Source organism: Stegostoma tigrinum, chromosome 5 (assembly GCF_030684315.1).
Source record: "Stegostoma tigrinum isolate sSteTig4 chromosome 5, sSteTig4.hap1, whole genome shotgun sequence".
In the NCBI taxonomy this organism is placed as follows: Eukaryota; Metazoa; Chordata; class Chondrichthyes; order Orectolobiformes; family Stegostomatidae; genus Stegostoma; species Stegostoma tigrinum.
In genome coordinates this window covers 1598729-1624728 of record NC_081358.1, presented here as the reverse complement: position 1 = coordinate 1624728, position 26000 = coordinate 1598729, and the positions used below count along the sequence as shown (strand labels likewise).

The window sequence follows — 26000 nt, the reverse complement described above, 5'->3', positions numbered from 1 at the left end:
CTGTGAACTAAATTTACAATATCTTCTATAGTAGGTCAATTACTTCAGTTTTAACATTATGGACTTAAAAGCTTGGCATAACAGAAGTTGTTAATATGATTCAGTCTTGCCCTAGAAAGCAGTCGAGAAAATCTAGGCAAAAGGATATCTGACTTTCAGCAGGTAAAGCCATAGATGATAGGAATGAAAGAGTCGCGGGAAGTGTTTTGGATCATTGTTCGGTACAGTAGTTATGAGTGAAATACAGAACCAATTTGGTGAACCAAACAAGGAAGCATGGTATCATTGTTTGTACAGTTTCCAAATGCCTTGTGGGAGGAAAGTCATAGAATTTGAACTTGAAAATGAGTCTGAGTAACAACATTCACAATATCTGAGAATGCAGCAAGTTTTTTTCCCTCCTCATAAGCAGTACTTGAATTTTTTTCCTCACTATGCTTTTATCTCACCATGTGGATATCGTTGTTTAACTAGTGTCCCAATGTACACAATGTGCCAGTATATTAAAATGGGTAACAATTGGGATATGAGATTTGATAATAGATTATGATGCTGAACTATTGCAAGAGGAAATAAGAGTTTGCTGTAGCTGTTTCAGCATCACCGATTAAGAGTTTGTGGTCATTGTTTGGCTCCATAGCAAAAGTACTGTACGCAGGGTAAATGGCACAGGAGTTTAACAGCACTTGATGCTTTGAAGTGCTTTGGGGTTGAAGTAAAATGTTGTAAATTGAAACTGGGGACAGAATGTCTAAGATAACAAGGTGTAGAAGTGGATGAACACGGCAGATCAAGCAGCATCAGAGGAGCAGAAAAGCTGACGTTTCGGGCCTAGACCCTTCTAGCAAGGCTTCAAGAAAAGTGGGAGCATTTGCTCTAAGTTGTAACATTTAGAGGTGTCTTGCTGTGATTGAGCAAATGTGTCTAAATCCAGAGCCGTTAATGCCTCTAGGGATGAAAGTTTATTTGTGACCCATCTTGAGGATGGAAATGATTTTGGGAATTGACTTTGTGAATATTGCAGAAGATGGCAGCAGAAAGTGAAGGTGATACCCTTCATTAATTTTCAATTCTTTCCTCTTAACAATGCTATAATGTAGTGACACTATTGATCATTGATTAGTGTCACATAGATTTTCAAAAAGTAGTATGATTTTATCACTAGGAATTGGCACATAATTGTCTTTGTAAATGATTGAAAATGTATTATTTTTGTCAGTTGTATTTAAACAAATCATTGCGGTTATATTTGATTTCTAACTTTTATTCCTTTTTTTCATCATCTTGATTTTGAATTCTTCGCTGTGCTTTGTGGATGTTTCGTTGCCATCTGAAATGCCGGATCTGTGGATTTTCAAATCTCTCAACCCAGCAGTAAGTATCTGAAGCTACGCCATAGGTATTAAAATTCCTGTGTTTAATGAGCAATATCCGGCTTCCTTGACATTTGCGATAAGATTACAGTTTAGGAAATTTCATATAGATGAATTGAGGATTTCAGTAGCATCAATGTTCTGCCCCAGAATATATTATTTCCTGTTGTCAATGTAATAAATTTACTAGCTTTCTGGTCTAGAATCTAAAATTAGTTCTTCTGTTACAGCAACAAAAAAATCTCGAAGGATACGTGGGCTTTGCAAACCTCCCTAATCAAGTCTACAGAAAGTCTGTGAAAAGAGGATTTGAATTTACATTGATGGTTGTAGGTAAGTGATTCAAATTGAATTGAATTTGGTAATTATTGCTTTGCCATTACATAGAAGAAGAAATGGCCTGGAGAAAAATTGACAGAGGACTTGACTTAAATTTAGGATATGATCTAAAACAGTTTGGACCAAAATATCCTTACTGTATTTTGACATGTTGTGGTGCATTTCGCTTGGTTTACTTGGGGTGCTTAAACTTAGTTCAGGACCCCTCATTTAAAGGCGGGGGGGGGGGGAAATCAACCGTGAAGATGTATTTATGAGGTGACAACATTAACTTTCTTTGTGGAGCTCTGTGGACAGATTATCCAACAATACTATCATTCGAAAACCCCACAAACGTTTATGGCAACTTGCAAAAAGATGATGAAGAATCACTTTGAGTCCTATTGTCAGAAATGATGTGATTTCCTGAAAGAGTATTTGTGACAATAATGCTTGTGTGAAGTCAGTGTTTGTGAAGTGGCGTGCATTTTTGAGCAGGACTATGCTGATTTCACCTAAGTTGGCTCATTCTTGGTAATGGATTGTCATTGGAACTGTCTCTCTCTGTGAGAAGAGTGCTTTAAGTTCAACCGATTGGGTGCTGCAGTCCTTTAAGATATAATTAAAATTTTTGCATCTAAGGTTTTGACATTGCTGCATTAATTCCTTATGTGTCTTAACCATTTGTGTGCCGTGAGATTTCTAAACAAAAATGAGACATTTTAGTAATTGATTTTTTTTGAGACTGGCTTTTTATCTTGGTGTTGCATCATTATTGCCTGTTGCATGAAATTGCCTTGTGCCAGATTGAAAGTGATGTTAGCAAAGAGGAAATGCACACTTTGGAAATTGCTAGATCGCTGAATAACTCACTTCAACAGCAATTGTTGCCTTTTTGTTTTACTAAGTGCAAGATCCAAACCACTGGATTTGGCACTTTAGAACTATTTATTGTGGTGTCTTACTTCTTTAAACTGCAAAGTTCATATTACAGATCATGCTACAGATTTTTGATTGGTCTTTGGAAAGACGCTTTGAGGATTTTCTGCAGAATTTGAAGGGCGTTCCACTCTGCCGCACTTCAGTGCCAAACATTCTAGTTCATACTCTTGTACTCTTCTTTTATTTTTGCTTTGATTTCTACACTGCAAAGTTTTGAGCCTAAAAAGGGAAGCTGTGAGTGTGTTTCGGAGAATCTAATAGAACAATGTTCAAATTCGCTGAAAAGGGGACAAAGGAGCCTCATATGTTGGATAAAGGCTGGCATGGATTGCTTGGGTCTAAACATAGAAACATAGAACAACACAGTGCTGAACAGGCCCTTCGGCCCTCGATGTTGCGCCGACTGTGAGCTAATCTAAGCCCATCCCTCTACACTATCCCATCATCATCCATATGCTAGTGCCTGATTTCTGAAATTTGATGTGTAGCGTGGGGCAAACTTTGGACAAGTATTTTTCATTTCAGTGGATTTCATTTTGTACCACTGAGTCATTGGTACATGCAGGTAACAGAAATGAAACAAAATTGCAGAATAAAATTGTTCTTGTAGGATATAGTTTAGGAATTATCAGTTAATTAAAACGCACCATGTCAGATGCAGTGTTTAGACCAGGGAATAGTAAATTCATGAATTTTCAAGTCAAACAAAATAGATTTCATTCATGTTTTCTTAACCTGGCAAATAGGGCAGTGGCTTCACTACGAATTTAAAAAGGTATCAGCCTCTGGCAGCTTGTTCCGTATAAGCACCACCCTCATGAGCAAGTTGCTCCTTGGGTCCCTTTTTATGTCTTTCCCCTCTCGCCGTAAAACTATGCCCTCAAGTTTTGGGCTCCCCGACCCTTAGAAAAAGACCTTAACTATTCATGCCATCAATGCCCGTCATGATTTGTAAAAACTTCTAGAACAGCATCCCTCAGCCTTCAACATCCCAGGGAAAATAGCCCCAGCCTATTTAACATCTCCTTTTAGGTCAAACCCTCCAACCTGGGCACCATCCTTGACAATCTTTGCACACTTTCAGGTTCATCTTTGCTGTAGCAGAGAGACCAGAATTGAACGCAGTATTCCAATATTTAGGTATTCCAGTATTTAGAATAAACATTATCGCTGGTTAGCTCACATTGAGATTCTTCGGTACACAATGGTGCAATTGTGCTTAACACCAAGGCTGGTGGTACTTAACTTCCATGCTAAACTATGCTAATTCTACATTTACAGTACAGGGTTTGAGATTCCATATAGTAGGGGTAATCATCTTGCTAAAATATTCTGGCCTGACCAATGTCCTGTACAGCTGCAGCATGGCATCCTAACTCCCAAACTCACTGCACTGACCAGTAGAGGCAAGTGTTGTAAACACTACCTTATCTAGGCTGTAATAATAGCAGAAGTTCTATTTTCTAGCTACTCTTTAACATTTGGTAAAGATAAAATCTCCATTATCCTACCAAACCATGGAGTTGCTGTCTAATCAGAATGAGAGACAACTGGTGGTGATCTAATTTACGGGTCGCCAGGCAAAATCTGAAAAGTCAAGAATGAAAGTCCTTCAGAATAACCTCAGTGGGAATTGAACCTATTTGCATCAATCTAATTAGAAACCAGCCAACTAAGCTGTCGTCATTTTTGTCAGTTCTATTCCTGTTGCTGTGCATTGGTTGAACCCAATGGTGTTAAGATGGGTGTATTTTGATGCTAGTTGAGTTGGCTGTATCTTATCAACTTGGTAAAATGTTTCTTTATGCTTGAGCAGTGCAAACAGAATATTTTAGCGATGATTACCCCTACTATACGGAGTCTCAAACTCTGTACTGTAAATGTAGAATTAGCATAGTTTAGCATGGAAGTTAAGTACCACCAGCCTTGGTGTTGAGCACAATTGCACCATTGTGTACCGAAGAATCTCAATGTGAGCTAACCAGCGATAATGTCTATTCTAAAGTGAGAAGATCTTTTGAAGTAATGTTGGTTTGTGTTGTTCCATTGTTCTTACTGTTGGTTTTTGCAGCTCCTTGAGAAATAATCAACCTTTCTCCTTGAGAAAGGCTGAGCAATATACGTTGCCAAGATCCTCTGAAGTCTGCTTTATGTAACAATGAAGTCTAGTTTTTGAATCTTCTCATTTGGGAAAGGGCAGAAAAATGGATGTGAGAAGTGTTGCAGCAGCCGTGATCTAATTGAACTGAGGAACCAAATTGCCTACCCGTGTTCCTATTTCTTAGTGTCTTGGGGACAAATTGCGGATGTTTGAAGTTGGCTTATGACATGGTCTGATCTTTGGCTGCCTGCTGGATTTTCAACCAGGAAGGTGTGATCTGGCTGCAGACATCTGATGAAAGTTAGGTGGTAGAAGTAAACAAACTTGGGATTTTAGAATAATTTTGGATTGTGGCAGTATCATGGTAAGGGTCAATAAGAGAATGTTCCTTTTTTTTGTTTGGGAAATCAATTCCAGTTTTTATCTTGCATTCTGGAAGATAAAAGCCGTAGAGGAATGGAACAGGATGACTGAAGAACTGATTTCTTCCAGTAGTTCAAGGTTTAGGCGCAAGGGGCCCAGATGAAATGAAGAGATTTGGAATGTAATGGAAGGTTATATTCAAAGGTGGGAGGTTGTGGTCTTTTTTTCCCCAGTTCTTCCCTTCTGGTTGTTGTTTAATTCTTTGAAGAGGTAACAAGTAGGTTAGACCAGGGAAACCCAGAGGATGTTATCTATTTAGAGTTCCAAAAAGCCTTTGATAAGGTGCCTCATGGGAGGCTGCTGAGTAAGGTGAGGGCCCATGGTGTTCGAGGTGAGGTACTAGCACAGTTTGAGGATTGGCTGTCTGACGGAAGGCAGAGAGTTGGGATAAAAGGCTCTTTTTCGGAATGACAAGTGTGTCCCGCAGGGTTCGGTGTTGGGGCCGCAGCTGTTCATTTTATATATTAATGATCTGGACGAAGGGACTGGGGGCATTCTGGTGAAGTTTGTCAATGATATGAAGATAGGTGGACAGGCAGGTTGTACTGAGGAGGTGGGGAGGCTGCAGAAAGATTTAGACAGTTTAGGAGAGTGGTCCAGGAAATGGCTGATGAAATCTTATGATCTTAAGGTTTTCTGGGCTAGTATAGCTGCCTTAAACCACTGTAATCAATGTTTGGTGCACTCACAGTGCTGTTTGAGAGGGGCTTTTAGGATATTGACCCAGCAACAATAAATGAATAGCAGTTATAATTTCAAGTCCAGGATGGTGGGGAGCTTGTAGTCAGTGATATCTGCGTATACCTAGTACTGGTACTTCTAAGTGATTAAAAAGTGGCTTGGTGAGTTGTTTGTATGCATGTTATAGATGGTACATACTGCTACCGCTTTGGGTTAGTGGCACAGAGTGAATATTGAAAGTGGTGGATGGAGTCTCAATCAAGTGGGCTTGACTGGTGTCCAGTTTCTTGAGTGCTTTAGGAGCTGTACCCACGAGATAAGTGGAAACTGTTGTATTACAGAACTAACTTATACCTTAGATGGTATGCAGACGAGTTATTTGCTGCAGAATTCCTGGCTTCTGATCTGCCGGATCACTGCAGCATTGATATGGCTAGTGCAGTTCTGGTTCGAGAACATAGAGCAGTACAGCACAGTACAGGCCCTTTGGCCCACTATGTTGTGCTGACCTATTATCCTACTTGAGATCAAACTACCCTGCATAGCTCAGATTTTACTATTCTCTATGTGCCTATCAAAGAGTCGCTTAAATGTCCCTAAAGTATCTGATGTTAATAGTCTGCTCAATGGTAACTCGTAGGATATTAATGTCAGAGAATTGTTATGTATTTGCATTAAAATGAGATCTACAAATGAATTGGAAACAGTAACATATTTCTAGAGTTAAGAAAAATGTTCACTATTACTTTGGCTTCTTAATTATTAATGTTCACTCCAGTCAGAAAGATACATGCTCAAGCCTTTATCGAGGACTTAGAATATGAGAGAGCACTGCAGTACCAAGGAAGAGTTGCTTGAGCCCACATGTTTTAGATGACATATTCAAGGTTACCAGTTCAGCTGATGGTTTTGTTGGTGCCAGTAGTATTGAATATCAGGGACACGTGGTTATGTTCCCTTTAATTGGAGATGGGCATGGTACATTGTCTGTGTATTAACAATGTAGTCTTGAATGTTAACTAGCTGTTGTTGCACATGGATATTGAAGCAGTCTATATCTGTGGAGTTGAGATTGGCATTGAACCCTGTAACATTGTAAGTGAACATCTGCAATTCTGTGCTTGGGGCAGAGGGAAGGTCTGATTTTTGGCTTGAACAGCCAGACTAGTGTTCCTTTTGCGTTGGGTATCAATTCAACCAGTGGAGAGTTTGACCCCCAACTCCCGTCAAATGCAGTTGTTGGTTCTCCTAGATTCCATACTTTGTCAAATGCAACTTCAATATCAAAGGCAAATATTTTTGCACGTAGTTCACTACTTGTCTTGCGTGACTCCTCCGTGGGGGATATTGTGTGTTGTTTTCTGGTACTTTGCCTTGTTGAATGCCATTAATTGTTCCAGCAGATTGTCGTCATACTTTGAGCAGAAGTCACTGAGTAGGTTTCAGAAATTGAAATCTTGACATTATATTTGTTCTCATTTTCACTCTTTCCCCCTTCCTGTTTCTTTGTCAAAATATCTGCAGTGTTGAGGCCTATGGTACCTTCCACTATTAGCAAGTTATGCACTTGTGGGAGGTTGTCCATTCAACGTTGTGGCTGTACTGTAGAGACCACAGGTATCTACTGCATGATGGCAGATGTTTCCATAACTTCAATCTGGATCACATATGTCTTAGCAGTTTTACCACTGAGCAGCCAACCCAGAGACATGGTCAGTTGTAAAACTGATATGGACTGGTAGCAAAAAATCCCGACATCTTCTATTGAAGTTGCCCCGTCCTTTTTCTCCATTCGCTTACTAAATTAATACCCTAAGAATGACTTTGGATGAGCAAAATGTGCTGCTTTGTTGCAGTTGCTCACATTCTTGAAGCAAATTTATGAAAAGGATGTATCTGTGAAGAAGTAATTTTAAAAAAACTAAAATTCCATCTATTTGTAACCTCATACTTTGCATGAAAAGATAAATAAGTTGCTGAAGAGATGGTGCAGGCGGCAAGGATTCAAATTTTTGCATCATTGGAAGTCCCACAAGAGACCTACTCGGAAGGACAAGTTTCTCTTCAACTGGAGGACCAATATCCTAGCAGGGAGATTTGTTTGTAGTATTCGGGAGCCTTTAAACTGGTATGGTTAAGTGTTTGGGGGTGGGGTGGTTGTCCTTAACAATGGTCAGAATGCTGAGGATGATTCAGACGTTAAAGGGAGCAAGGAAATTAGACGCAGCAGTGTGGTAAAGAATGAGGTAACTGAACGATTAAACTGCATTTATTTCGATGCAAGGGGTCAGAAAGGTAAATTGGATGAACTCAGGACATGCATGAGAACATGGGACTGGGTTATCATAGCTATTACAGAAACACGACTGAGGGAGGGACAGGACTGGCAGCTCTGTTAGAGTTCAGATGCTATATGAAGGATAGAAAGGGAGATGAGAGGAGGGGGAGTAGCGTTTTAATTCAGCAAAAAAATTGCTGTATTTGGGATATTCTTGGTTGATTGTCCAGTGAAGCTATGTGGGTGGAATTCAGAACTAAGAGGAGGAGATCACCTTGCTGGGATTGTACTCTTGGCCCCCTAGTAGTCAGTTTGGAACTAAGGAGCAAATACATGGAGAGGTGTCATGTTATGTTTTAAAAACATAAATTGGGACTGCCATCGTGTTATGCGCTTGGATGAGAGTGAATTTGTTAAATGTGTCCAAGAAAAGTTTCTTTATAAATATGTTGATGTACCTATGAGAAAAAGAGCGAAAGATGACCTTGTCTTGGGAAATAAAACAGGGTAAGTGACTAAAATGTTAATGGGGGAGCATTTTGGGACTAGTGATCATAATTCTATTAGTTTTCAAATAATTATGGAATGGAATGGTCTGTTTGTCAAGAAAATTTTTAAATTGGGACAAGACCAGTTTTTAGAATGGGAGAAACTTTGAAAAGATGATTAGGGTAGACTATTCGTAGATTAAGGGATGGCTGGTAAGTAGGAGCTTTCAAAAGTGAGCTGTCAAAAGGACTTCAAGGCCTTTGACAGGTTTCTATGTGGTAAATTGCTTAGTAAAGTTATATCGTGTGATTAAGGGAGAATAAGCCAATTGAATACAAAACTGGCTTGACGGCCGAAGATAGGTGGTGGAGAGTTGGTTTTTGGACCTAGACCTGTGACTGGTGCTGTTTCGCAGGGTTTGGTGCTGGGTCCACTGTTATTCACTATTTATGTAAATTATTTGGATGAGAATATAGGACGTATGGTTAGTAAGTTAGCGGATGACCCCTAAATTGGTGGACTGAAGAGGTTATTTGACAGCCCAAAGATCTTGATCATCTGGGCCAATTGGCAGAGGAGTGGCAGATGGAGCATAGCTTAGATAAATTCGAGGTGCTGCGTTTTGGTAAGGCAAACCAGCGCAGGACTTAAATGGTTCATGATAGAATTTTAGGGAAACAGAGGCCTAGGGGTTGAGGTACCTACATCTTTGAAAGTGATGCCACTGACACAGTGGTGAAGAAGGCGTTCAGCATGCTTGCTGTGTTGGCTAGAGCGTTGAGGATAGGGGTTGAGACGTCATGATGTGGTTGGACAGCATATTGTTGAGATCACTTTTGGAGCACACTGTACAGTTCTCGTCATCCTGAGCCAGGAAGGATGTGAATAAATTGGAAAGGGTGCTGAGAAGATTTACAAGTATGTGACTGGGACTGGAGGGTTTGAGCTATCGGGATAGGCTGGGACTCTGTTTCACTGGAGAGTAGGAGTTTGAGGGCTGACCTTTTACAGTGGCTTATGAAGTCGCAAGAGGTACAGATAAGGTGAATAGCCAAAGTTGTTTTATTTTGCCCTGTAAGGTGAAAGAATTCAAAATTACAGGGTATGTTTTTAAGGTGAGAGGAGAAAAATTTAAAAGGGACTTGAAGGACAGCTTTTGTACACAGGGTGGTTCATGTGTGGAATGAACTGCAAGAGGAAGTGGTAGATGCTAGTATAGTTAAAATATTCAAAAGATGTTTTGACTGGTACTCGAATAAGAAAGGTTGAAGGATATGAGCCAAACACAGGCAAATGGGATGAGTTTATTTTGGGAAACATGGTCAGCATAGATGAGTTGGACTGAAGAGTTTGTTTCTGTACTTTCTGACTATAAGTTGGCATCAATAAAGGCATAATTTTCAGTCATTTAGGAAAGAAGTGCATGTTGACTTTTTGGATCTTTTTCAAACAAAAATTAAACTGTTTTGAACAGGATTCAATTTTTCCCAACTCAAAATGACACATGTTTTCACTGGCACAGATCTCTCTTTCTGGGTGGAGAAACTTCCTGTTTTCTTTCAAGGCTGTAATATGAGGGAAAACTGGGTTGAAATTATTGATAATAAAATGTGAGGCTGGATGAACACAGCAGGCCAAGCAGCATCTCAGGAGCACAAAAGCTGACGTTTCGGGCCTAGACCCTTCATCAGAGAGGGGGATGGGGGGAGGGAACTGGAATAAATAGGGAGAGAGGGGGAGGCGGACCGAAGATGGAGAGTAAAGAAGATAGGTGGAGAAGGTGTGGGTGGGGAGGTAGGGAGGGGATAGGTCAGTCCTGACCTATCCCCTCCCTACCTCCCCACCCACACCTTCTCCACCTATCTTCTTTACTCTCCATCTTCGGTCCGCCTCCCCCTCTCTCCCTATTTATTCCAGTTCCCTCCCCCCATCCCCCTCTCTGATGAAGGGTCTAGGCCCGAAACGTCAGCTTTTGTGCTCCTGAGATGCTGCTTGGCCTGCTGTGTTCATCCAGCCTCACATTTTATTATCTTGGAATCTCCAGCATCTGCAGTTCCCATTATCTCTGGGTTGAAATTATTTCTGGTTGAGCAATCATTGCTAACTAGCTTTGAGGATAGGGGTTGATGACATAACCGTGGGGTGACGATACCGAACAATTATGAGTCAAAATGCAAATGAAAGATAGAGGGCTTGGCAATCTGGTGCAATAAAAACAATTTGTGTCTCAGTGTCGGCAAAGTGAAATAACTGATCATCAACTTCAGAAAACAAGGATGAGAACACGCTTCCATCTACGTCAGTGGAACTGAGATTGACAGAGTGAAGAGCATCAAGTTCTCTGAGTGAAGATAACCAATGAGCTGTCCTGGGCTTCCCATGCAAATACAGCAGTCAAGAAGGCACAAGAATGTCTCTTCTTCCTCAGGTACCTCAGGCATGTCCTGTGAGTGGTTTATGATTCATGTACAGGTTCAATTCCCAAGCAATAATTCCATTCATTGAATATACTGCTGTATTCTATGATTCGTTTTGATTGTATTAATACTTGAAACGAACAGGATAATCTCCAACTTTAATCTATTAATATGAACAGCTGAAAAAAATCAACCTCTGTGTTTTGTCGGGTGGTTTCTGCTGTGAATTGTTCCTAATTTATAGGCTGCAGTCTGAGTGCAGCCCTACTTCATGATGAGCTGATTAATTTGGAATGTAAACCACTTTGTTGTGGCCAGTCTCATTGATAATTTCCTTATGTTGTAATAATTGGCAATAAGTCATCGACCTGAACTGCCAAAATCAATATACCATCGTACTGTTGGGGAGCCAGAAGCTAAGAGGTCAGCTAGATTGGGTGAAGTGTATTTTTTTTCTGTTTTATGGGCTTATCATCTCTGGTATCAGACTGTTTCATCACATTTTACTAGTTGAGTATTATGGCTTGGTTAGTCAATTCCATAAAGAAATACAGCAGCAAACACGTACTCTTTTCTGTAGAAGATGAAAAAACATCCTAGTAATAACTGTAAATCAAGAGGTGAAAGGAAGAGAATGTTGTGAAGTTGGGTATTTACAGATTGGGAGGCAGGATATTAGAATTTGGTGTTTATAAAATATTGATGTCTGTAAAATGCCCGGGGTGGGGGGCAACCAGTGTGTGGCCCCTTTAAAAGATCACGTGCTTTTTCTATGTTTAGAGATTCAAAAAAAATGTCTGTGGGCAACAGTCCGTGAGTTTGCAGTGCACAGATGGCCCTGAATTGACACATTTGTAACAAAAGACTATATGGTTAGCAGGCCAAGCAGCAGTTTAGTTTTGCTATTAGGGCAGGTTTTGAATTTAGCTAATTAATGTGAAACAGGCACTTAGATACCAAACTTAAATCTGATGATTTTGACAACATAGGACCAATCCTTTTGTGAGAAAGTGATGTAATGACTAAACAGTGAACAGTTCAAGAGTCATCCCTATTTATGATCATTTCTGTATCAGATTTATGAAGCTCAAAAGGACAGCTTATGTGTGACTTGTCTCTGAGAATGAAATGTCCACCACATTGGCGTTGAGATTTGGTACATATTCAGCAACTTCTAAATTGATCATCCACTCTGCTTTGTTGCTCATTCTTGTCCCTGACACATTAAGTTTCCCTGTCTGTTCTACACCTTCAGTACCTTCTCAGGATTGTGGCCTATACTGAATCTAGAACTAACTAAAAATCCATTGAATTCTTGTTAAATCTGCTAATCTATCACAGCAATGTAAAAAGTTGCCTGTGGTTCGATGGGGGGAAAAAATTCTTTTTTTTTTTTCTTTTCTCAGTCGATCCCCAAATTTCAGGTTCTTAATAGCTGCTGTCGAATTTTCACATTTCAGACTCTTCTATTTTTGTCACTGGAATCCTTTTGCCACTTCACTTCAGACAGTAAACAACTAATTTTGAAATCTAACAGTCAAATTCTAATTTGGTCTCATTTTTAAGAATATATATATTTTCCACAATTCATTCACAAGTCTGTTTGTTCTTTATCTTCGATATAAATGGGATCATATTGGTTTATACATGCAGCTTGTCATAATTCTTAAAATCATTAGTTTGGAAGGTGCTTCTGATGGATCCTTAGCAAATTACAATAAGGCATCAATTATACATTCTCACTGAAATCAGTATGAGCTTTAAAGGTGAGAGTAAAATCCTCTGGTAATCACCAAGCGTTTGGTTAAAGAAAATATGAATGAGTTGAAAAAACTCATCAGTTCTGACAGCATATGTAGAGATAGAGAAACAGGCTTAATCTTAAGAATTGAACGTGACATTTCTTTACAAAATAAAACAAAACAGCAAGTTAATTTGCCTTAGATCATGGAGGCATTCTTGCATGCAGTTGTAGCTACACGTAAACATAGTTGGTACGATTCTGTCATGTTTTTCACGTGAATACCCTCATGTGGAAAGCCTCCACAGGTTATGTCCGTATCCTCCGTAGTTTAGGGATGACAAAATTAAAACAATTCAGATCCTGTAGAGACTTCACTGGGTGGAATTTAAAAGTACATTTCCTTGTTTGGGCAAATCTAGATCTAGGGGGTTATAATTTAGAATAGTGCCCAATTGACACAGAAATGAGGAATCACTTTTCCCTTTCTCCAATGGTTGAATCTTTGAAATTTCCTTCCACAAAATGCAATGGATGCAAAATATCTAAACACTGTATGTTAGATTTAGATTCAAAATTTCAGAGGTCTTGATGTGCAGGATGTACAGTTAACATTTAAGTGAAATTCGCTATGATCTCATTGAATGTTGGTGCAGGCATGAGGGGCCAAATGGCCGACTCTTGCTCTTTGTTGAAATGTTCATGCATTCATACATTAAACATTTGGAAAGTCAGCATTTGTGAGGAGTTCAGAACTTGATTTACCAGAACATTATTCCAAAATCTTGACTTTCTCTATTTGCAACATGAATATGGGTTTTGCAGTCAGGTTTCTCGTCAAAGATGACAAAATGACGATAACAGCAAAGAAAATGAAAAATGAAACTGAGATACAGGCTACTAGACTAGGTGGGATTGAGGTTCAGAAGGAAGAGGTATTAGAAATCCTACAGAGGGTGAAGATAGATAAGTCCCCTGGGCCGGAAGGGATTTATCCTAGGATACTCTGGGGAGCCAGGGAGGAGATTGCCAAGCCTTTGGCAGTGATCTTTAACTCGTCATTGTCTACAGGAATAGTGCCAGACGACTTGGGGATAGCAAATGTGGTTCCCCTGTTCAAGAAGGGGAGTAGAGACAACCCTGGTAATTATAGACCAGTGAGCCTTACCTCAGTTGTTGGTGAAGTGTTGGAAAAGGTTATAAGGGATAGGATTTATAATCATCTAGAAAAGAATAAATTGATTAGGAATAGTCAGCATGGTTTTGTGAAGGGAAGGTCGTGCCTCACAAACCTTATTGAGTTCTTTGAGAAGGTGACCAAACAGGTAGATGAGAGTAAACCGGTTGATGTGGTGTGTATGGATTACAGCAAGGCGTTCGATAATGTTCCCCACAGTAGGCTATTGTACAAAATGCGGAGGAATGGAATTGTGGGAGATATAGCAGTTTGGATCGGAGATTGGCTTGCTGAAAGAAGACAGGGTGGTAGTTGACGGGAAATGTTCATCCTGGAGACCAGTTACTAGTGGTGTACCGCAAGGGTCGGTGTTGGGTCCACTGCAGTTTGTCATTTTTACAAATGACCTGGATGAGGGCGTAGAAGGATGGGTTAGTAAATTTGCAGACGACACTAAGGTCGGTGGAGTTGAGGATAGTGACGAAGGATGTTATAGGTTGCAGAGAGACATAGATAAGCTGCAGAGCTGGGCTGAGAGGTGGCAAATGGAGTTTAATGCAGACAAGTGTGAGGTGATGCACTTTGGTAGGAGTAACGGGAAGGCAAATTACTGGGCTAATGGTAAGATTCTTGGTAGTGCAGATGAGCAGAGAGATCTCGGTGTCCAGGTAGACAGATCCTTAAGTTGCCATCCAGGTTGACAGGGCTGTTCAGAAGGCATACAGTGTTTTAGCTTTTAAGAGAGGGATCGAGTTCTGGAACCAAGAAGTTATGGCGAAGCTGTACAAAACTCTGGTGCGGCCGCACTTGGAGTATTGTGTACAGTTCTGGTCACCGCATTATAAGAAGGATGTGGTAGCTTTGGAAAGGGTGCAGAGGAGATTTACTAGGATGTTGCCTGGTATGGAGGGAAGGTCTTAGGAGGAAAGGCTGAGGGACTTGAGGCTGTTTTCGTTAGAGAGAAGAAGGCTGAAGGGCCCGTACTGTGCTGTAATGTTCTATGTTCTATATAATCAAGGTTATAAAAGAGGGGGCCAGTTTGGGCAAGGCAGAGGAGAGAGAACTATCATCTGCGAAAGTTAACAGCTCTCAGCTCTCAAGAATTGCTGGCTTTTACAGTCTTTTCTCAAGTTTTAGAAAAACACCATCTAAATCACTTCGCAATAAAAGGAGCTCAGTGACATTACAATGGCAGCAGAAGTGGTATTGATTGAACTGGAACTTTGGGTTGACATGTCAGTGAGTCCTGATAGAGTTGAACCTAGAGCCTTAACAGAGGTGGCATGTGAAGGAGTAGTGCATTGGTACTGATTTTTTTTTTGAATTTTGCAACATTCAGCAAAAAATCATCCAAGTGCTCAGTAGCAAATATAGCTCCTGCCTTCCTTAAATAAAAAGGAACGAAGCAGAAAACAGACCCGTTAGCTTGACATTTGATGTGGTGAAGGTGCTGTAATCAATCATGAAGGAAGTTATAAACTGGGAATTTGGAATACCTCTAGGTAATCAAGAAGAGTCACCACAGATTTGTGCAAAGGAAATGGTTGTTTTTTTATTCACACCTGGAATGTGACTGCTGGCTAGGCTGGCATTTGTTGGCTATCTCTCTAATTGCTGTCGAAGGTGCATGTGGGCTGCCTTGAACAGCTGCAATCTGTTTGTTGTAGGAAGACCCTCAGTGCTGTTGGAGGGATCTCCAGGATTTTGACCTAACATCAATTTGGCTTTTAGCCATTTAGATTGGAGACTTAGATGAAGAGAGCAAGACATCTTGGCTGAATTTACGTATAAAGCAAAGGTTGTGAGGAAAATATATTGATGACAGCAAGGGTACAGAAAGATTATCGGTTGAATCGGTGGGCAAAAAAATCTAGAACATGGGAATTTGTGAATTTGTTCACTTTTTGACAGGAAGGATAAAAAAGCAGACTACTATGAAACCAAGAATTTACTGCAGAATTCTGAAAAGTAGAGGGATCCAAGTGTTCCCGTACATGAGTCACAGAAGAGGAATGTGCAGGTACTCCAAGTAATTCGGGCAGCAAATGGAATGGTATCCTTTGTTATGGAGGAGCTAAACATATAGGTAAGTATCTTAACTATGCTTCAGTAAACAGGATATTGGTGAGATCATATCTCAACTAACATGTGCAGCCTTGGTCTCCCAGTTCGTGGAAGGATGTAAGCATGTGAAAGTTGTTCAGGAGAGGTTTATTAGATAGCTGTGTGCAATGAATGGCTTGTTGTATTTGGGGTGGTTGCTCAGACTGGCATTGCTTCCACTGGAAGTTAAAAAAACTAAGGGATGACGAATTGAAATTTCAGAGATTCATGAATGTTTTTATCAAAGCAAATGTAGAAATGTTACCCTGTGGTTGAGAATCAGTGGATATGGGACGAATGCAGTTGTTTTTGAGAGTGGTGGAACTTTGAAATTGTACCTCAGGATGGTGCAGCTTAATACATTGAATATTTCAACGTGGAAGGAGATTGTTAAACAAGGAAATTCAAAGTTATTGGGGAGTAGATGGACAAGTGCAAATGAAGGCAAATAGATCAGCCATGAATTGATTCAGTGGTGGTGCAGGCCTGAGGGGCGAAATGGCCTATTTGTACCCCAAATTTGAATGTATTAATTTGGATCAAGTATGAGAAACATGTCATTAGTCTGCTCAGACTTGGGAGAGGATGGTGGCAAGGGAATAGAATTTAAAAGGAACTGAAGATACTCAGATTTCCGAATGTTGAAGTGGAGGAAGTTTCTCCTTATTGATTGTTTGATCTTCAGTAATGCATTATACATATATTAAGTGTTATTGATCCCTTGGATGTGATCTATGAATGCAGGCAATATGCATTGTATACCATTTTCAAGTTGAACTCAATCTCTGGAATTGCACTACATTTGACCTTGAACGACTGGCAACAGCAGAGGAGGAAGTTGATGTTCAAATTTGTATCAACCTTGGTGCAGTGTGTGAAGTCATAGTTCTTTGCTTTGTCACTGGTATTGCAGTAGAGGTGCAGTAGAGTTCTAAACTTCTTTATTTGCTTTGGAGATGCTGTGTATACAGGGTTGGTGCATCTGAAGAGGGTGCCAGATATTATGCAGTGGAATGAATTTCTGGATAAATTGTTACTGGTAATCCAGGGAGCAAATTTAATTTTGAGCATGAAATTAACTAGGAAGCCTGTTGGCCTTTGGTTGTTTTGATCCAATGGACAAATGGGATAAACGTGCCTTTGTCTTTAATTTTTTTCATCGCATGTATGCCAGAGTCCTCCTACAGTCAAATAATTCCATTTGAAGGTTTGTTTTTTCTGTGGTAAGCAAACTTTGCAGTCTCTTTTGTTGGCAGCAAGAGGTCTCAAACAGCAATGGGTTAAGTGGACTGAAAATACAAATCAAATTTGCAAGAACTCCATACTTCTGAAGATTATTGGAATCTTTGTCCATAGCTGTAGTTAAATGCATTGATTTAAACAGTTACTTCTGTGGAAGTTACAAGATTTAGTTTTGAATGGCTGCTAAAAATACAGAAAATATTGAAGAAAACTTAAGTTGCCTTATTGAAGTTGTATACAGCTTAATGTTATCAAATGACAACCACCTGGAGATGTATGAAACGTAACAAAAATAGCCACTGAAGCCTTTTCAGTATGTTGCTCATCATCACTCCCCTCCCCCATTCAAAAAGGGGAAAAAAAACTGCCTTTACTGACAATATTACAGTCTGGTTTGGGTTTAGAAGTAGCAAGAGGTTTCAGTAAGTGAGTTTTGTGGTTTCTCTTGCTGTGTGAAACTTCCTTTAAAGGAAATAAGCCGTTATTCATCAACCAGAGGTAGTAGGAACTGCTGATGCCGGGTTGACCTGTCTGTTTACTCTCCACCTATCTTGCTCTTTATCCATCTTCTATCCGCCTCCCCCAGTCTCCCTATTTATTTGAGAACCCCCTTTCCCCTCCCCATTTCTGAACAAGGGTCTCGACCCAAAATGTCAAATTTCCTGTTCCTCTGATACTGCTTGGCCTGCTGCGTTCATCAATTTCACACTGTTATCTTTCTTTCATCAACCAATTAAGATGGCCCTTGCTTAGCTCTGAATGAAAACCTGTTGATAGTGAAACAATTTGTCTTTTAAAGTAAAATCATTTTCTTGACATTGCTTGTATTTAAAGGGAGAGTCAGAGAGCAAGATTTGTCTGAAAACAAAACATTGTCTTTATGCTGATATGACCTTTGCATGCTTGCACATTACAGTGGACTTTGGTTCAAGTGAAGGGATAAATGTGTGAGTTAGCAGCATCTCTCGTGAATATTTAGAAATTAGACTTCTTTTGAAGTATGAAGAAGTTTGTCAGGTCAGCTATCAGAAACTGGAGGCTAAATCGGAACTGTCAAAAGTAATTAGCCTTCATCAAAAGCAGTTAGACACTAGCAGCTCTTCTGGAGATCTGGGTTCAGATCTAGTTGGTGGAAAAAGTGCTGTTAGAGCACTTGTTTCAAAGTTTGGTACTTTGATTTTCAAACTGCTGAGTGGCTAAGGTTGCTGTAGATAAGCTTGTTTATTTTGCCATAATTGGGCGTTTTAAACATTTTAGATCAGTAAATTATATCTTATTGTAAAGATCTCCCTGTTTGCATGTTAAAAAAGCTTTTGTAACTGTGGAAGTGTAATTGCAGTTTTGAGCTTCTAACCCAATTTCAGTATGTTGACACGTGAATTTAATTCTACAGATTTAGTTCTACAGATCTAGTGATCCATGGGCTCCGAGATTCCCTTTAAAAGCTATTAGGATTTTGTTTCCACCAATTTTCTGTATCCTTTGTTTCCCGACCTCCCCCTCCAACTCCTGTGGTAGTTGGTTAAATTTCCCCTAGCTGATTACTTAGTGGATGAAATAAGATTTGATGCACCTAACAAAACCTTGTGGTTTTGTTTACTTGCATTGCTTTTCCTCTTCTGTCTTCACATGATGAGGACCTGCTTTTTATTGTCTCCACTCCTAGCTAAACTATTCGACTTTTCCAGAGTCATAGGTGAAAAAAATTCGGAGTAAATGATGTATTTGATTCTTCATAATATAGTTAACAAACTTGATTCAAGCTTATTCTGTGTTGCAACCAGTTCTTGTGGTTGAAGAGGTGAGGTGGTATTGCATGCTCTAATCAGTCACTTTGTACATCATCAGCTCTGTGTTTAGAAAGGCTGATTGTGTCGCTTTTAAACAAGAAAGATAAGGTTGTTCAGCTGCAGAGGAGAGCCAGTGGTTGATCAATGTTAGTGAACCTTGAAGTTTTATATAGTCCAAAGACTGTTTATTTTCTTGAGTCTGTCAATCTGTTGTTGGAGCAATTAAACTGCTTTTTTACTCCAACTGCATTTTGCTTTTCTTTGCTAGCTTTCTATTTTTTTTGTTGCCCTCTGCCTTGGATATTAAACAATGGACAGCTCTAGTGATGGGATGCTGCAAATCTATGGTGAAGAAATCAGCAAATTTGGAACAAGAAAGACTCTTAAAAATCAAGGTGAAGCATGACACTGTGTTGTGTTCTGTAGGTTTAAAGTTGCGTATCTATTTGGGGTCTTATGGGAAACTGGGGCAAGCTGTGAAAATTAGTTTTATTTCTTGGATTGAAATTGCTGTGTCTCCAGGTGCAAGTTTAAAACTGGTTACTGTTCCTGGAATGAGTCTTTGTGGTCTTTATTTCTGGCTGAAGTGCCTCATAATGGTGTAGGGCTTTTAGGAACCGATCAATGACTCCACTTGACTTTCATACATTGCAACTCTTGCAAAGTATTGTCTGTTTAGTAATGAGTCATACTGCCTGCAGGCTATACAGCCACTTGAAGGGGAAGAGAATGAAATATTTGAGTTTGGACTTAAGAATGCAAGTAATTTGGTTTCATTGATTTTAAAAGTTGAACCATTAACTAGAACTAGTAGTGTGGCTGATGGTAATTCCTGGTCAGAGTGTCACACTCGTCCTTGTTTTGGAGTCCCTGAAGCCATTTGTTACAGTTTACTGTACTTAATATGAAACATTGGAATTTGATTTATATTTTGCTGTCCCATAATGGAGCAAAGCATATGTTGTTTCCACAGGTATTGGCCTGTACAGAACAGCCAATTGCTTTACAAAAAATAAACAGTAGTATTGATGTGACGAAAAATAAATTGGATGCTGGTTCAGATGATGATACTTGCATTGTTTGTGGAGCCAGCAAATGCTGAAGGCTGCACTTCAAATATACGCATTCAGCTCCAGGAAAAAACTCAATTTCAATGGCTTTTAAGACAGCAATGGTATGATTTTTATAAAGAGGAAGCTTAAAATACAATGCTTAAAAGTACAGTATTAGTGACTTTTGTTTTGCTTGTTTAATTTATTTGAAGATTGTTGATAAATGTTTATCTGGCTTTTACAAACGATTGAATGGGGTCATGTCTTATTTGTTCAGAATTTGTCATGACTCAGCGGAGATTGCAGGTGAGGAAGGGGAAACAAAGTCAGAAGCACAATTCTGGCACCAGTCTGGATCACAGACGCTGTTGGGCTTCTGTCGATTCCTTTTGACTCCTGGCTGGTTATGGGTAAACTGATTCCCAGTCTTTTATTGGTTGAGAGTTCACCGTTCAAACTCTCTGAAGGTGTCTTTCTTTGCCCTTTTCAGTAGGGGATTTGCAGAAGAAGCAGATTAGAGACAGGTGGAAGAATAAACTAGCTACCAGGAGTTTTCTTTTACTTCCCTATACACTGAAAGGAAAGAGAAATAAAGAGAGAAGAATTTGTTTTTGCAGCCTTGATACTTCTACTGTTTTTTATTTACATGCACAAAATATTGTAGCTACCTACCAAGGTGGGACCTTGTCAAATGCCTTCTGGGAATCCAAGTTCAGTGCACCTACAACTCGCTCTTTATCCGTTGTGTGTTAATTCTTCAAAAAAACTCGAGTAAATCAGTTAAACAGGTTTTCTCTTGCACAGTAAAACCCATGCTGACCCTACCTGATCATATTGGAGAGATGATAGCCTAGTGGTGGTATTGCTGGATTGTTAACCGACGCGCCCAGGTAACATTCCACCATAGCACGTGGAATTTGAATTCAATAAATATCTGGAATTAAGAATCTAATGATGACCATGAATCCGTTGTCAACTGTTGGGAAGACCCACCTGGTTCACGAATGTCCTTTTAGGGAAAGAAACTGCCGTCCTTACCAGTTGTCTATGCCAACCAAGTTGCCCAAACTAAACAAGAACAAAGAGCAGTACAGCACAGCAACAGGCCCTTTGGCCATCCAAACCTGCACCAATGCATTTTGCCTTTCCGTTCTATAACTGTCTTCACCAAGATGATCTGAATCCCTCTATTCCTTGCCTAGTTGCGTCTTCGTCCAGGTGTTTCTTGAATGCTGCTATTGTGTCCATTGTATCATCTTCCACCACCATGTCCAGCAGCATTTTTTTGCAAAAAAAATCCGCTCACATCTGATACCATTTGACTTCACCACCTTTTGTACCAGCCTGCCGTGAGGGACCTTATCAAGGCTTTACTGAAGTCCATATAGACAACCTCAACAGCGTTTCCCTCATCAATCATCTTCGTCACCTCCTCAGAAAAACTCGATTGAGTTCGTCAGGTATGGCTTTCTTGGCACAAAAAAATGCTGCCTGTTGCTAATAAGTCCATTTGCTTCTAAGAGAGGCTCACAGGCCTGTAATTTCATGGATTATCACTGCTATGGAATGAGGTAGGTGAGTTTGCAGCGTGGATAGGTACCTTGGACTTTGTGGCCATTTTGGAGACATGGATATTGCAGGTTCCAGGGTTTAGATCTTTCATTAAGATCAGGGAAGGTGGTAAGAGAGGTGGAGGTGTGCCTTTGTTAGTCAAGGACCGTATAACGGCGGCTGAACCAACTTTTGAGGACTCGTCTACTGAGGTGGTATGGGCTAAGGTCAGAAACAGGAAAGGAAACGTCACCCTGTTGGGAGATTTTTATAGACTTCCAACGTTCCAGGCATGTGGAGGAGAGGATTGGCAAAACTATTCTGGGCAGGAGTGAAAGCAATAGGGTGGTCATTATGGGAGACTTTAACTTCCCTAACATTGACTGGAAATGCTGTAACTCTAGTACGTCGGATGGATCAGTTTTCGTCCAGTGTGTGTAGGAGGGTTTCCTGACTCAGTATGTTGAAGGGCCGACGAGGGGAGGCCACACTGGATCTGGTACTTGACAATGAGCCAGCCCAGGTGTTTGATTTAGTGGTAGGTGAGCACTTTGGAGAGAGTGACCATAATTCGGTTATGTTCAGTTCCCTGATGGAAAGGGATAGGAACATACCAAAGAGCAAGAGTTATAGATGGGGGAAGGGCAATTATAATGCGATTAGGCAAGATTTAGGCATAGAATGGGTTAGCAAAGTGCAAGGGATGGGGACATTTGAAATGTGGAGCTGGTTTAGAGAACAGATATTGTGTGTCCTCGATAGGTATGTCTCTGTCAGGCAGGGAGGAATTGATAAGGTAAGGGAACCGTGGTTGACTAAAGAAATTGTATCTCTTGTTAAGCGGAAGAGGGAGGCTTATGTGACGATGAGACACGATGGTTCAGATGAGGCGATGGAGAGTTACAGATTAGCTAGGAAGGATTTAAAGAGAGAGTTAAGAAGAGCAAGGAGGGGACATGAGCAGACATTGGCAGGTAGAATAAAGGAGAACCCTAAAGCTTTCCATAGGTATGTGAGGAATAAGAGGATGACTAGGGTAGGACTAGGGCCAGCCAAAGACAGAAGTGGGAAGTTGTGTGTGGACGCTGTGGAGATTGGAGAGGTGCTAAACAAATATTTCTCATCTGTTCTCCCTCAGGAAATGGAGAATATTGTAGAGGAGAAGACTGAGTTACAGGCTTCTAGAATTGAAAGGATCGAGGTTAGTAAGGAGGTGGTGTTGTCAATTCGAGGGTGTGAAGGTAGATAAATCCCTTGGGCCAAATGGCATTTTTCTGAGCATTCTGTGGGAAGCTAGGGAGGAGGTGGCAGAGCCTTTGGCATTGATCTTTGAGTTCTCATTGTCTTCAGGTTTAGTACCAGAGGGCTGGAGGATTGCAAATGTTGTGCCTTCGTTCAAGACAGGCAGCAGAGATGACTGAGGTAAGTATAGACCTGTGAGCCTTACATGTGTTGTAGGAAAAGTTTTGGGAAGGATTATAAGAGGATTTACAATCATCCAGCAAGCAACAATTTGATTGGAGATAGTCAGCATCGATTCGTCAAGGGCAGGTCGTGTCTCACAAACCTCATTGAGAGCTTTGAGAAGGTGACCAAGCGTGTGGATGAGGCTAGGGCAGTTGATAAGGTGTACATGGACTTCAGTAAAGCCTTTGAGGTTCCGCATGGTAGGCTGTTGGAGAAAATACGGAGGCATGGGGTTGACGGGGATTTAGCAGTTTGGATTAAAAACTGGCTTTCTATAAGGCGGCAACTAGTGGTGGTTGATGGAAAAGATTCAGCCTGGAGTCCGGATACTAGTGGTATGCCTCAAGGATTGGTTTTGGGACCGCTGCTGTTTGTCATAAATGACTTGGATGCAGGCATAGGTGGATGGGTTAGTAAGTTTGCAGATGACACTACAGTCGGTGGAGTGGTGGACAGTGTGGAAGAATGTTGCAGGGAGACTTAGATAAACTGCAGAATTGGGCCGAAACGTGGCAAATGGAGCTTAATGTGGATAAATGTGAACTGATTCACTTTGGGAGGAATAATAGGAAGGCAGAATATTGGGTCAACGGAAAGATTCTTGATAGTGTGGATGTGCAGCATGATCTTGGTGTCCATGTAGCTTACATAGATCCCTGAAAGTTGCCACCCAGGTTGATGGTGCTGTTAAGAAGGCTTACGGTGTGTTAGGTTTTATTGGTCGAGGGATTGAGTTCCGGAGCTGTGATGTCATGCTGCAACTGTACAAAACGCTAGTGCAGCCTCACCTGGAATATTGCGTGTAGTTCTGGTCGCCCCATTACAGGAAGGATGTGGAAGTATTGGAAAAGGTGCAGAGGAGATTTACGAGGACGTTGCCTGGTCTGGAGCAAAGGGCTGAGGGACTTGGGTCAGTTCTCATTGGAGAGAAGAAGGCTCAGAGAGGATTTAATAGAGACATAGAAGATGATCAGAGGATTAGATAGGGTGGACCAGTGAGAGTCTTTTTCTGAGGATGATGATGTCAGCTTGTACGAGGGGGCATCGCTACAAATTGAGGGGTGATAAATCTAAGACAGATGTCAGAGGCAGGTTCTTTACTCAGAGTGGTAAGGGTGTTGAACGCCCTGCCTGCCAATGTAGTTAACTCAGCCACATTAGGGGCATTTAAACAGTCCTTGGATAAGCATATGGAAAATGATGGGATAGTGTGGGGGAGGGCTAAGATTAGTTCACAGGTCGGCGTAACATCGAGGGCCAAATGGCCTGTTCTGCGCTGTATTGCTCTCTGTTTTATATTCTGTGCTAACCTTGTTAAACAATGGGCCAACACTGGCCATTCTCCACGTTTCGGAGATCTCATTGTAGCCAAAGAGGATAAAAAGATGTGTGTCAATGCTCCAGCAATTTGTTCACTTGCCTCCCTCAATATTCTGGGATAGATCCCATCAGAACCTGGGGACCTATCTACCTTAATACTTTTTATGGTGCACAACACCTCTTCTAGCTTAAAAATTCGACATAGGCTTCCCTGAGATCATGCTCTACCAATTCCTTCTCTTTGGAGAATACTGACTCAAACTATTTATTTAGGATCTCAGCTACCTACTCGCCTTTCATGCACCCATTCTTTTGGTGGCCCTTGAGTGGGCCAACCCTTTTCTGAGCTACCCTCTTGCTTTTTATTTATACATAAAAACCTGGGGATTCTCCTTTAATCCTTATTGCTGATGACCTTTTATGACCCCTTCTGCCCTTCTAATTCCTTTTTTGAGTTCTTTCGGACTTTCTTTATGTACTTTTGTCAGTTCCCATCCTCCTAGGCCTTACATATGTTTTTTCTTAAAACCAAGCTAATAATATCCCTGATCATGCAAGGTTCCCGCAACAAGTAAACAAGTCCCATCTGCCTGTATTTGGCCTATATCCCTCTGAACCTTTACTATTCGTGTGCAAATGTCTTTTAAATGTTGTAACTGTACCTGCACTGAGCACTTGCTGTGGCAGCTCATTCCACGTACAAACCACTCTGTGGAAAAAGATGCCCCTCAAGTCCCTTTTTAAATCTTTCTCCTCTCACCCTCAAAGTATGACCGTTAGTTTTGAACTGCTCCACCCTGGGGAAAAATATGCTTTTGCTGTTCACCTTTATCTGTGTCCCCCTCATGGTCTTAAACCTTTATAAGGTCACTCCTCTGCTGCAGTTTTAAAAAGACCCAGCCTAAACTGGTAGCTCAAACCCTCCAGTACCGGCCACATCCTGGTAAATTTCTGAACCCTCTCCAATTTAAGAATAGCCTTCCCAGAGAACCATATACAGGAATCCAAAAGTGGCCTCGCCAGTGTCATGTACAACCTCAGCATGACATCCCAACTCCTGTAATTGATGGCCCAAGCAATGAAGGTAAGTGTGCCAAACATTGACTGAACTGCCCTGTCTGCCTGTGATACAGCTTTCAAAGTATGATGTACCTGAACCCCGCGATCTGTTCGACAACACCAACCAAGGCCCTACCGTTAACTAAGTCCTGTCCTTGGTTCGCTTTACTAAAATACAACACCTCGCATTTACCCAAATTATACTCTGTGGCACTCGGTCCAGTTAATCAAGATCCCTTTGTAATCTTAGAGAACTTATTATACTGTTAAATTTAAGCTGCTATGTAATGTGTACCTATGTATCCATCAGCTCAGTTGGCTGGGTAGCTCATAACAATACAGTGATGCCAACAATGTGGTTCAATCCCCAAACTAGCGAAGCCTACTGTGAAATACTCAACTTCTTAACCTCTCCCTTTGCTTGAAACGTGGTGACCCTTGGGTTAAACCACAAACATTGGTGTGTCTGTTGTGAG

At 40.7% G+C, this 26000-nt stretch overlaps 1 protein-coding gene across 1 annotated transcript in view; it reads left to right on the top strand.

The window, feature by feature from the left end:
- Positions 1–26000, top strand: part of LOC125451616 (septin-7) — a 122350-nt gene that overhangs the window by 18273 nt on the left and 78077 nt on the right. Inside the window, exon 2 of the mRNA XM_059646311.1 lies at positions 1577–1706. Within this exon, the coding sequence (XP_059502294.1) occupies positions 1577–1706 (130 nt within the window). The remainder of the gene's footprint in view (positions 1–1576; positions 1707–26000) is intronic.